The sequence below is a fragment of the Lynx canadensis genome, chromosome D3 (genome assembly GCF_007474595.2).
Source record: "Lynx canadensis isolate LIC74 chromosome D3, mLynCan4.pri.v2, whole genome shotgun sequence".
Classification (NCBI taxonomy): Eukaryota; Metazoa; Chordata; class Mammalia; order Carnivora; family Felidae; genus Lynx; species Lynx canadensis.
This window is the reverse complement of record NC_044314.2, coordinates 41327028-41339959: the sequence shown is the minus strand read 5'-3', so window position 1 is coordinate 41339959 and position 12932 is coordinate 41327028. Positions and strand designations below refer to the sequence as shown.

The 12932-nt window shown below is 37.2% G+C and overlaps 2 protein-coding genes across 5 annotated transcripts in view; one reads left to right on the top strand and one right to left on the bottom strand.

The window, feature by feature from the left end:
* Window positions 1-12932, bottom strand: part of DSC1 (desmocollin 1) — a 360764-nt gene that overhangs the window by 264604 nt on the left and 83228 nt on the right. The window lies entirely within an intron of this gene.
* Window positions 1-12932, top strand: part of DSG4 (desmoglein 4) — a 30028-nt gene that overhangs the window by 14555 nt on the left and 2541 nt on the right. Inside the window, 7 exon segments of the mRNA XM_030336996.1 lie at window positions 354-625; window positions 1832-1971; window positions 3844-4062; window positions 7314-7619; window positions 10425-10564; window positions 10717-10780; window positions 12123-12331. Coding sequence (XP_030192856.1) covers window positions 354-625; window positions 1832-1971; window positions 3844-4062; window positions 7314-7619; window positions 10425-10564; window positions 10717-10780; window positions 12123-12331 — 1350 coding nt within the window.

Here is a 12932-nt window from a genome sequence, read left to right as displayed (position 1 = left end):
TCTGCCCCTCCCCCGTTCATGCTCTGTCTCTCTCTGTCCCGAAAATAAATAAACGTTGAAAAAAAAATTAAAAAAAAATAAATAAATAAGAAGTCTGAGTCCAACCTAAGTCACAGGCCCAAATGACCTGTGTAGGTATAAATGACCTATATACCTGCTTATGCCAATAGATAAAGGGAATAACATGTCTGAAGTGTCTAATGCAGTAATTAATAAAGTTTTATCAATTCAAAATCTGAATAACATAACTCCTGGAATTCACTCTAGCATGTGGCTTTCTTATCATGGCTACTTATTCTACCAAAAGAGAGCTCTTTTGTCTTTTCAGAGTTTTTTACTTTCTATCATTTCAGATGCTGGATTATGAACAAATGCCTAATATTCATCTTAGTATTGGAGTTAAAAACCAAGCTGAATTTCACCACTCAGTTGCTTCTCAATTCCGAATGCACTCAACCCCTGTGAGAATTCAGGTTGTTAATGTGAGAGAAGGACCCACATTTCATCCAAATTCCATGACCTTCAGTATTCGAGAAGGAATAAAAGGAAATTCCTTATTGAATTATGTGCTTGGCACATATACAGCTATAGATATGGACACGGGGAATCCTGCAACAAATGTCAGGTACCACAAATACTGTGCTCATATCAAAGTGATAAAATGTGGTTTTGTCCAGTGTTAGTTCATATAGAATGTACTCGTGTATGTGGGTTGAAATACGTCTTGAGTTTTGCAAAATGGACTCCAAAAGGTTAGAATGGTAATTGTGTACAGGGAGCAACTATAAGGTCAAAGAACTACTAGAAGATTCTGACTCCCTGAGTCTCTCTGATCTTTTTGTGGCCAGTTGTTACCACCCTGGCCCCAGGCTGAGTAAGCCATATTGTAAACTATAAGACCTCATAAAAGATGAGTCACTGCTTGTTTCCTTAAAACCTGTTATCTAATGACTCTGGGACTAATTTCAACCACCAGCTTAAGAGGAAGAAAAAAGATAATAGAAACTAAAACACAGGTGTTTCAGAAATTTGATGAGTATAAACTCAGAACTGGAGAAGTAGAAAGGTAGGCATTAGAGACACTAGGTACACAGATTATACATGAATTAGATCTATACAAGATATTCTGGAAAATGACTAGTGAAATATGTAAGTGTATTCTCCTTCCTTGTCTCTCTTCTTTCCTCCTCCTAATATTTTTGGAGTCAACAGTCTGTTGATTTGTAAATTACTTTGATATTAACAATTTGATTACTTAATAGGTTAACAAATAGATAGACAACAAAAATTATGAAGTCTATCAGTATGGGATAGAGAAAAAGGATGTGTCAAATAAGTACACTTGAAATTGTACCTGGTACAGAGGCCAGATCTTCTTTCAATAAGGTCGAGCATTTTGAATACATTATATTATTATATTATATTATTTATATAATACTAAAACCCATAACAGGCCAACAGCAAGGTACCCTAAAACTAATACACCTTAAAATCTAGGACAAACGAAGGGCACCACATGTAAAAATGAATAAAGTATATTCCCTCAGTAGATATTGCTACAATAAACAAACCTGAAAGAGACTCATACATTTTACTAACAATTATATTAAGAGCTAGAAGAGTAAGAATTATGAAATTTTAAAACTCTGTTGTGGACCTGTGTATTAATATGTTCAACACTAAAATTTTATTGATATATATACATTTTATAAACCAAGGCAATTATCACTGTAAAACATACAAACACTATATTTAGTTTAATGCACTGCATGTGACTTAAAATCATTAACTTTCACATAAGCAAATGATGAACTTATTTATTTAAAAACAGGTATATCATAGGACATGATGCAGGCAGCTGGTTAAAAGTAGATTCAAGGACTGGTGAGCTACAATTGTCTAGGGAATTTGATAAGAAGTCAAAATATATTACCAATGGGATATACACAGCAGAGATCCTGGCTGTAGATGGTAAGAAAATTTATTTTCAATATTTCAATAAAATTATTATTATTCCATTAAATATAAATATAATTCTAATATTTATACTAGATTGACTCAAATAACATATTTAGTGTGTCTGCAAGACTTACAGAGAGTTCTAAATACCTTAGATCAAGAACTGAATTCAGTCCACCCATACCATTATTTACATTTAAGCATAATTTATTTTACCTACTTCCAAAAAAGAACAGTATGTGGCTTACAGCAGAAAGCATAAAAGTTTAAGTCTATAAATAAAATTCAATTTCTGCTTCTGGCCTCATTTCTTGAGACGCTTCATCCAACTTTCAGAGTATGTTAGGAATGTTTACGTAAAGGAAGCACTACAAGGTGTATGCAAAGTTCATTTGGGAATGACCTAGGAGAAAGTCAGTGTCCCAGAGTATAGTTATTTTAGAACCACTAAAACTGAGCTACAATGAGAGGCCTGTGTAAGTGCTGCTTGAGTAGACATGTCCAAAGTAAGATGTTAAAGCACAAGATTATTCCAAATATAAGAGCCAAATTAAAAGTCATAAGAGCAGATGCACTGAACTAACTTGTAACTGAGCTGCTTCTCACGGGAAAAGCTATTAAGCATTCCTTTTTGGTGATAGCAACAGGAGTTTATTTATTTACCAACAGTTAATCATTCTCTGAACAGTGCCTAGGAAACCAGCTACTACAGAACAAAACAGAAAAAGGTCAGTAACTAGAAAAGAAGAGAGAAAATAGGTGTTCTAGATATACACCTAATAGAAGATAGATACTGTAGGTTTGCATTGTTTATGTCTGAGCTGTACAGTAGCCAAAGAAAAAGATAAATGGGCAGTAAAAGATTTTAAAAGAAACCGTGATAATCCCCAAGTCATTATAGTCCGTACATTCTGGTCTTCATTCTGTGTCACTTCTAACACCTGCGTCAGTTATAGAAATATTATAGTCTTATTTGTTATCAGCATGCTAGAAAGCCACTTCCCTAAAAGGACTCTAACCATGTTGATTACAGCCTATCTTTGCATGTTGGTCATATGTGAATATCTTCGATAACTAGAATAAAAATTAGTCATCAAGTGATAAAGAGGGAGAAAAAAACTATCAAAATGTATCAACAGAAAACTAAAACAAGGGCTATTGTTTACTTGCCTAAGCAGAGTATCTGCATAGGCACAAGCCATCCAGATGGAAAAGTGAACTAAAAGTCCAGATTCAAATTTCTTGCTCTTCTGCCCTTCTAATAAACTATATTGACCCAAAATTTGTTTTGAATGGGTGAGGGAAAAAAACCTCATAGATTTATATTTGTTTTCAGAAGTGCCATTTCAGAGAGAAATAGCATCTAACGGATGGAATTAAAATAAATAGTAAAACAGAAAGAAAAAGCATACAGACAATTCTTTAATTTCAATTGTGGTTATTTTCCTACAAATACAGAAATCAATAAGCATCCTGAATGGAAGGCTCTAGACTGGACTGGGAGTCTTGTTTATGGGGACAGCATAAGACTAGAAACTGTAAGCCTGTTTTGAAGGACATTTAATTTTGCATCTTGGGATGTGTAGGAGTTGGCTGAATGAAATGGAGGTGAAAAACATTTTGGGAAGAATGAATAGAATGCACAAGAGTCCTGGGTTAGGAAGAAATTTGTTTCAAGAATTAAAAAGAAACCAGTGTGGCTGGAAGGTAGTGAGCAAAGACAAGAGTGGCTTCAGGTCATTGAAGTAAGCAGGAACCCATCATGCACCACTTCAGGAGTCATTCATGCTATTCCTCTATGTTGTGGCATCATCATTGAATATAAGAAAGGATTTTCTCCCTGACACCATTTACCCCAATACTCATGATGCTTTGCTATTTCAGATGGCTCTGGGAAAACAGCAACAGGGACCATATGTATCGAAGTTCCTGATGTTCATGATTACTGTCCAGTCATTTTTGCTGAAAGTAAATACATCTGCATTGCCTCTCCATCGATCCTTATCTCTGTTTATGATCATTCTTATGGGGCTCCCTTTACCTTCTGTGTGGCTGATCAGCCACCAGGGACAGCTGACTTATGGGATATCAGATCAATAAATGGTAAGTGGAATCCAAACTTGCTCAAACTTTAAGACCAAAAGCAAAAACAATTACCAAATAATTAGGCAAGTTATGTAATACTTTCTATCTCTGTTTCTAAGATCCTTGCCATATTCATATTAAATGAGAAAATCTTTCATATTCACACAGGATATTTGGAAAAATTTTAAACTGAAATAAAAGTAAACATGTTTTATCAATACTGCAATTACAAATATTAGTATGTAAATATCAGTTTATTTGCCATTTTATATGGTGTGCTAAACCAATATTTGAACAGTTTGAAATAGAGTCCTTCACTAACTCACCGTATGTCATAATTCCCTACTCTAAATTATTTCAGGCAAATCACTTAAAAGTTTCTGCAACTCAAGTATTCCATAGATACAATTATATATTTTCTAATATCATAAGATCAATGCACGTAAGTTCAATGAAATTTTTTTTTTTAGAAATAATGATGAGCTCAGACTCTTTGTAAAGGTAAAAATTTAAATCCGAATTGCTTAATATGAGAAGAATGGTTAAGCAAACAGTAGTACATATATATATTATTAAGGTGTAGTACACACGGAATTAAAATTAGAATTATGGGAGAATTGGGGCGCCTGGGTGGCTCAGTTGGTTAAGTGTCTGACTTCAGCTCAGGTCATGATCTCACGGTTTTTGAGCTCAAGCTCCGCGTTGGGCTCCGTGCTGACAGCTCAGAGCCTGGAGCCTGCTTCGGATTCTGGTGTGTGTGTCTCTCTCTCTGCCCCTTCCCCACTCATGCTCTGTCTCTCTCTGTCTCAAAAATAAGCATTAAAAACAATTTTTTTTTAAAAAGACCAAACTTAAAAAAGTAAAAAATTTGCAAATTAAAAAAAAAAAGAATTATGTGAGAATTTAGATACAAGGAAATACATAAACCAAAGTACTTAAAGAGTAAAGATACCCAAGTAATATGTATGTTTGTGCTAACTGTTGCTATGTAAAAATAAATGCCTGAAATTGATTTTTAAAATGAAAGTAAATTTCAGAGAAGATAACGTTTTACATACCTTAGGTTCTATTTCCCTGAGATGTTAAATATACATAGAAATGAAATGCCATTAAGAGGACCTCATTTGGGCTACAATAGCTCCCTAATCTTATATTCATTTGAGGCAACAGTTAAAGATTTTTAGAGGGGTCAGTCCTCAGAGAGGAAACACTTCACATCTCCCGAGGCCACTAAGCTTTTCCATTTGTAGAATGGAGAAACCCTAAGATGATGCCAGAAAACAGACCACCATTAAGCACTTAGTCAAAAGAGGAAATTAGGCAACTTGTTTTCATAATAAAACCTTTTGGCTCTTTTACACAAAATCATTTCAATATTTTAAAAAGTTAAGCACATTAAAGTAACCCCATTAAAAATCAAGACAACTTTTGGTGAGGATGTGGAGAAAGAGGATCTCTTTTGCATTGTTGGTGGGAATGCAAGCTGGTGCAGCCACTCTGGAAAGCGGTATGGAGGTTCCTCAAAAAAAACTAAAAATAGAACTACCCTATGACCCAGGAACTGCACTACTAGGCATTTATCCAAGGGATACAGGTGTGCTGTTTTGAAGGGACACATGCACCCCCATGTTTATGGCAGCACTATCAACAATAGCCAAAGTAGGGAAAGAGCCCAAATGTCCATCGATGGATGAATGGATAAAGAAGATGTGGTATATATATATACAATGGAGTATTACTGGGCAATCAAAAAGAATGAAATCTTGCCATTTGCAACTATGTGGATGGAACTGGAGGGTATTATGCTAAGTGAAATTGTCAGAGAAAGACAGTAATCATATGACTTCATTCATATGAGGACTTTAAGAGATAAAACAGATGAGCATAAGGGAAGGGAAACAAAAATAATATAAAAACAGGGAGGGGGACAAAACAGAAGAGACTCATAAATATGGAGAACAAACTGAGGGTTGCTGGAGCATGGCGGGAGGGGGGATGGGCTAAATGGGTAAGGGGCACTAAGGAATCTACTCCTAAAATCAATGCTCCACTATATGCTAACTAATTTGGATGTAAATTTTACAAAATAAAAAATAAAGTTTAAAAAAAAAAAGAAACAAAAATCAAGACAACTTTGAATTCACCCTTCCTATGAAGTCCAATATCCCATTGGTAAATAACAAGTACTAACCACTTTTTCCTCATTAAGATCCTAGATATTATGAGTAAAAATATAAGAAAAAAAAGGTTCTATGTGGATGTTTGTAAAGGTATTCAAATTATATAATAGATTTGCCAGTAAAAAATATAATCACATTGGAGAGAATATTCCTAGAGTCCTGTTTCAATGTTGGTGTTAAAGAAAGGAATAAACTTTCACTTAATGTGCTATGGCATCACCTCATTCAACTCTTTGTGCATAGGCTATATTTTGGTAGACATAGCTGGCTTATCATATAGCTAAATGAAATTAATAAATAATAATACCTATAATTATTGCATGTTATGGATTAATCAATTAATATTCATGATTTAGGTGTACACTTAATCATCTCTAAGCCCTCCTTGGGTTGATAAATAAATTTCAACCTATGTTTTAAACAATAGTTTCTATACAAATTGATAGGCAATGGTAACAAAGAATTAGGAAAATAGTTATTGGAATAATTTAAATTTAAATGATAGGATAGCGATTTTGAATAAGAGATAAATAATAGTCTTCAGGAGGGTATTTGCAAACTGTAATCCTAAATAGAAAACTTCCAATATTTCCTTTCAACTCAATATTCTTCATTCACTGGACAAATATTTATTGAGTACACATAATATGACAAATATTGTTGTTTTGGAAATAAGCAACAGGATCCCAGCCTGCTTCATAGAAATAACAATTCAGGGATGCCTGGGTGGCTCAGTCAGTTAAGTGTCCAACTCTTGACTTTGGCTCGGGTCATGATCTCACGGTCGTAGCGTTGAGCCCCCGTGCCTGGTTCTCTGCTGACAGTGTGGAGCCTGCTTGGAATTCTCTCTATCCCTCCCTCTCTGCTTTTCCCTCTCTCTCTCTCAAAATAAACTTAAAAAAAAAAAAAAGAAATAATTAAGCAGCAAAAAGTATTGAACAATTCATTATAAATGTTTAAAAATTAAGTATAGGATGCCATATGACTAAGAGAGTATGAAAAACTCAGGCCCTGGGTTAGTCTTGGGTATTAGGAAGCGTTATTCCAAGGAATTCCAATTTGTTTTCTTTTTCCTCTCTTTCTTTTCAGCTACTTCTGCAATCCTGACGGCTGAGCAGCTATTATACGCCACAGTTTACCAAATCCCAATCATCGTGAAGGACAGCTTTAACAGAGCATGTGAATCGCCACAGATTGTGGAGTTAGAGGCCTGTGATTGTGACTACAACCACATATGTTTGTACTCTAGTACCACAGGCATCAACACAGGGGATGGCAGCTCGGTTGCCAGTGATATAGATGGGACCATCACTGAAGACCAAATTGAGGGTTCAAATGTTGGTCTTGGACCAACAGGGATTGGCATGATTGCCCTGGGACTCTTACTACTGCTTTGTAAGTACTGGATTGAATCTCCCTTTTCAGCACTTCTTCAAAATAAGAATGTAACCAGGCTCACTGGGATGCCTAGGTTCATTTGGCCATTCCTTTTTGGTATCTATAGGAATTCTTGTGCGAATTTGGAAGTAAACAATGGGGCTAATAAGGGCATGTGCTTGTTCAATAGTTACAGTTAGAGGCAGTGAGGGTCATAAAGATGAAAAACACAAGCAAATTCCTAAATATAATATAGCAAAACATAGAGTCAATCCTAAAATGAAAAATTCAGCAAAGTGCATTAAGAGAGGTAGAAGCAATCAAGTCCAAGTGGGAAGGTTGGGAGTCTTTATGGAGAAGGTGGCTTCAAGCCAGGCCCTAAAAGCTAAAGGTTTTCTTAGAAGGAGGATGGTATCTGGGGAAATCTGAAAGGAATAACCCAATCATAAACAGGGAGAGGGATGGTAGGGCATAGAACACTCAGGAAGTTGACAGGCTAAAAGGTAGGCTGGGAGCCGTCTGCAGGAATGTTCATGATAAGCCAAACATTCTGGGCTTCAGTCCACAGGCAATGAGAAATCAGTGAGGCTGTGTGAGATCAGGTGACCTGTTCATTCTGGTATAACAGGAAGCAGGGAGAAGAGCCTAGAAGAGAGAATTAGCCTCTGGATTCTTGATAAGAGTATCTGCAAGTAGGACCATGGTCACAGGGATGTTTAAGTCCCTATGTAAACATTTCAAAAAGTGTCCTCCTCTCCCTACCATGTTTTAAAACATGTAGACGCTCAGAGGAGTAACACATTTTAGTTCCCCGCCCCAATACTTTACATTTTGTGGAAATCAAAAATTGGATTCTAAAATCCAATTTGACTAAATCCTTCAAACTAAAACATTAGCATGTTTCAATAGGTAAGTACAAACTAAAACATTATCATTCTGAGGAATGAAAAAATAACAAATGACTTTTGGGCAAACTTTATTTCTTAAAATAATATGAATTTGTAAGATAATACCAAGATCATGAGTGATTATCATAATGATATTGGAGATATTTTCCCAAAAACGTGACAAGAGCAGATGAGTCGAGGTATCAGTTTGCCTTTAAGCCAGCAGGTCTCAGGGTGCCTGGGTGGCTTAGTCAATTAAGCATCTGACATCAGAGCATGATGTCTCAGTTTGTGAGTTCGAGCCCCACATCGGGCTCTGTGCTGACAGCTCAGAGCCTGGAGCCTGCTTCAGATTCTAAGTCTCCTTCTCTCTGCCCCTCCCTGCTCATGCTCTCTCGCTCTCGCTCTCTCTCTCTCTCAAAAATAAATAAACATTAAAAAAAATTAAGCTAGAGGTTCTCAATCCTAGCTGCACATTAGAATCATTGGAGGTCTTTTAATTAATCATGTTCAAGCAGGAATACTCAAAATGAGACCCAAGTTGTGGTATGTTTAAGCCCTCTAATGAAGCTAATGTGTAGTTAAGGGATAAACACCCAGAATTAGCCACATTCCCAGTGGACTAGCACTCAAAATTTCACGATTGTTCCTTAATCAGGCCAAGAAAGTACAAGAGTTGTTAAGTTGATTGTAGAATAGGAGGGGAAGACCTTTTTGGACAAAGTCATCGGTTCTCAGTGAAGAAGCCCAGGCTGTGTTTTGGAGGCGGGGCGGGGGGGGGGGGGGGGTCGTGCAGTGTGATAGTGAGAGGAGAGGTCCTTGCCCAAAACTTATATTCTCAAAGGGCCTTCATTTAAGACTTTTGCTGTTTGCTCTGAGTGAGATTAACTGTTTCAGGGAAATCAGTAAAAAGCGCTGACTTAGCAGCTTTGACATTTTTCTTCCATACCTGTAATTAACTCAGTGGAATGCATGTTATACTAGGGCATTTGAAAAGTATAAAAAACAACTAGAGACCCAAAGAACTAAACTGAGTGTATTCTAGAATCTTAGAAAACTTAAGAAATGTGTAAATTTCTGGATTAAAGTGTAGAACTGAAGTAAAGTCTCCATTATATTTTGTATACAAGATCTTAAAATAAATGTAAACAGCTCAATTAAATTTGGTGGGTGATATGTGGTTGGTTTTAAGGGTGATATGTGGTTGGTATAAGGGTGGAGGAAGAGTCCTATGTCTAGGTCTATAACTGAAACCTGTATTCAATCCTTTTGATTACATATACTGATTATGTATTTAACTTATAGTGTATATATGATGTTTGGTTACACAGATTTGTATATATCAGTTTTTATATGGATTTGCAAATATATGTGTGTGTATGTATATATATATATATATATATATATACATACACACACATATCCACAGAGATAGTCCATATATATATATATAGGCACCTGCACTTATACACATGCTCTTGGAGATAAGTACATATTTATTCATATGTGTACACAGGCTTGCAAATACATATACATATACAGATGACTATATGTGCACGCATATGCACATATAAATGCACATGCATGCACATGGGGGACTAAGAATCAGAATCCTGGATCTGCCGGCAGCCAGTTAGGAGTCTTGGAATAGAGGGTATAAAGGGCCTAATTTTTCTAATCTATCAGTAGAGAACTCCGATTACATAATCCCAAATTCCCTTCAGTCCAGCTCTAAAAGTCTATGTGATTTGGTGGTTTTGTATTCATAAACATGGATCTATATATTCAACTCTTCAGGGGGAACTGATGCTTTCTTATATTTGTATTCATCCCTTTGGTTCTAAATATAATTCCACATGTTTCAAAAAATGATATATTCAGTGACTTCCTAAATTGAGCAACAATGTGTTAAGTCTCTATCCACTTTCTTGGGCAGTGGCGCCCCTCCTGCTCCTCATGTGTTGCTGCAAACGAAGACAGCCCGAAGGCCTGGGGACGAGGTTTGCTCCCGTGCCAGAGGGGGGAGATGGAGTGATGCAGGCCTGGGGGATAGAAGGGGCCCGCCCGGAGGACAGGGTGAGTGAATGGCCATGGTCCAGAGCGGGGTGGGGTTTCAGTGCAAGCGAGCATGTCTTGATAATTGTACGACACACAGAAAGAAAGCTATGTCATTTGTTATGTGTTTAACATAAAGCATTTATTTTAAAAATGTTTCTCTTTCTTTTCAGGATGTGTCAAATATATGTGTACCAATGACAGCCTCTAATACCCAGGATCGTATAGATTCTTCTGGTCAGTGGACACCAAAATCTGTTTCTTGTTAAAGTTTGCAAAATTATTTAACCTGATTAATTTCATGTATAAGTACCTTTAAAAAAACAGTATATCTGCCAATACTTTTAGATGATAGCATAATGAGAGGGCAAGTAACATGTTTGAAGTCATCGCTTTACTTTTCTTAAACTACAGGCAGTGGAGTATGGCATAGCAATTTGAAAGGCAAACTCTAGAACCAGAGTGTTTGAGTTTGATCCCCTGCTATGTGCTTGGGCCGGCACTTAACCTCTCTGGGCCTCAATTTCCTTATCTTTGAGACTTAGTTTATGATAACACCTACTTCAAGGTGTCCCTGTAAAGAGCGATACACACACATATATACACATTATGTATGATATATAATGTTCTTACTATATATTATGTAAGTTACCTATAAATAACTTATATAATATATATCACAAAATATACATATACATGTACATAAAAATATGTATATATACATTAAAAATATACATTAGAACAGTGCCTTGCACAGACAGCTACTGGAGTCATTATTTGTAATAAAGCTGTTCAAAAATAATAATAAGAGAAAAGAAAAAGCAGCAAATATGCTCTTCTAATAATACACTGAAGAATTCTTCTTAAATCCATGCATTTGCATTTGATTAATTTCATGTATAAGTACCTTTAAAAAAACAGTATATCTGCCAATGCAATCCATGCATTTGCCTCACCAGACTTACATTCTCCTAATTTACCAGTTCCATGTACACCTAGGAATACTGTAAAATACTCAACTAGTGGGCAATGAATGAACGAAGTAGAGAGGTCGACAAACATGAGATTTCTCAGCAGTGGTTCCTCAGTATCCCAAACCAGACTCTGACGCAGAGTCTAAGGTGGCTGAACATTCCTGTGAAAGCCAGCTCTCCCTCCAGCACCGGGGTGAGTAAGGACTGTTTCAGTTTCTGCTGGCCTTGCTGTGGAGCGGTCCTGAGCGGGGTGCAAGCCCTCTCACACAGGCCAGGGAGCTTGCCAGAGGCAGTGACAGAAGGACTGATGCAGACAGGCAGAGGCCCTGCTCCCCTTGGCTGGCTCCATACCTGTGAGTCTAGGGGATATTTTTGTGCAAATCAGAGGCCAATTCCAAAAGCTGGCTCCCTCTGTACCATTTACTGACTTTTATTTTATGAGGGAACTAAGACTGGGCGGATTTCAAATAGCTCCTGGCCTTGCTTTCCAGGACCTACTCACATGTGTGGTGGTGCAACATGGCAGACAGTGGCTAGCAGGGTTTGACGTGGATGAACAGTGCGGACCACTCAAGCACTGTTCCACGAATGCTCTGTCCTTTCAGAAATCTACACTAACACCTACGCGGGCGGAGGAACGGTTGAAGGGGGTGTGTCAGGAGTGGAACTGAACACAGGCCTTGTGACGGCCGCTGGCGTGGCGGCCGGAGGTTCAGCAGGAGCTCGACGGAGGAGGAGTTCCACAATAGGAACCCAGTGGGAATATGCAGACACGGGCCTGAACATGGCTTTCCTGGACAGTTATTTCTCTGAGGTAATCCCCCTGCACACGGTTATACAAAATAGTCTTGAGACTGAATGATAACAATGATGGCAATAGGTTCTTCTGAAATATATTCAGTTATTCTCAACTCTATTCCAATCCTGAATAAAAAGTATTTCATTTCTCCTTAGAATACAGAAAGCCAATTTGCCAAAGCATTTCATATTCAATTGACATACATCCATCTTACTATCGTGGAAAAGGCTAGCATCTCTCATTATTCCCTACTTCATTTTTTCCCATTTTTCTGTCTTCTGTCTCTTGCTTTTACCACTTTGTTTCCCATAGCAGCAGCAAAACAGGAAGATCCTGATCAAGAAAAAAAAAAAAAATGTATGCATGTCCTCTCTTTATGGTGTCCTTCCTACCCTGCAGTTACCTCCAATGAAAGAAGAAAAAAATAAATTAAAAACCAGGACTGGGAAAGGAAGAGAATGATAACTCAGAAACAGAGTATCACCATGACTTGGTGATATATCAGGGCCTAGAACCCTGGTCTCCTATTCTCTATCCAGTGCCCCATCCCCAAGGGATACGTGTCCCTCACTAAGAGAAGGGATCATGGGTCTGAGCATCCCAAAGAAGAAAGCTC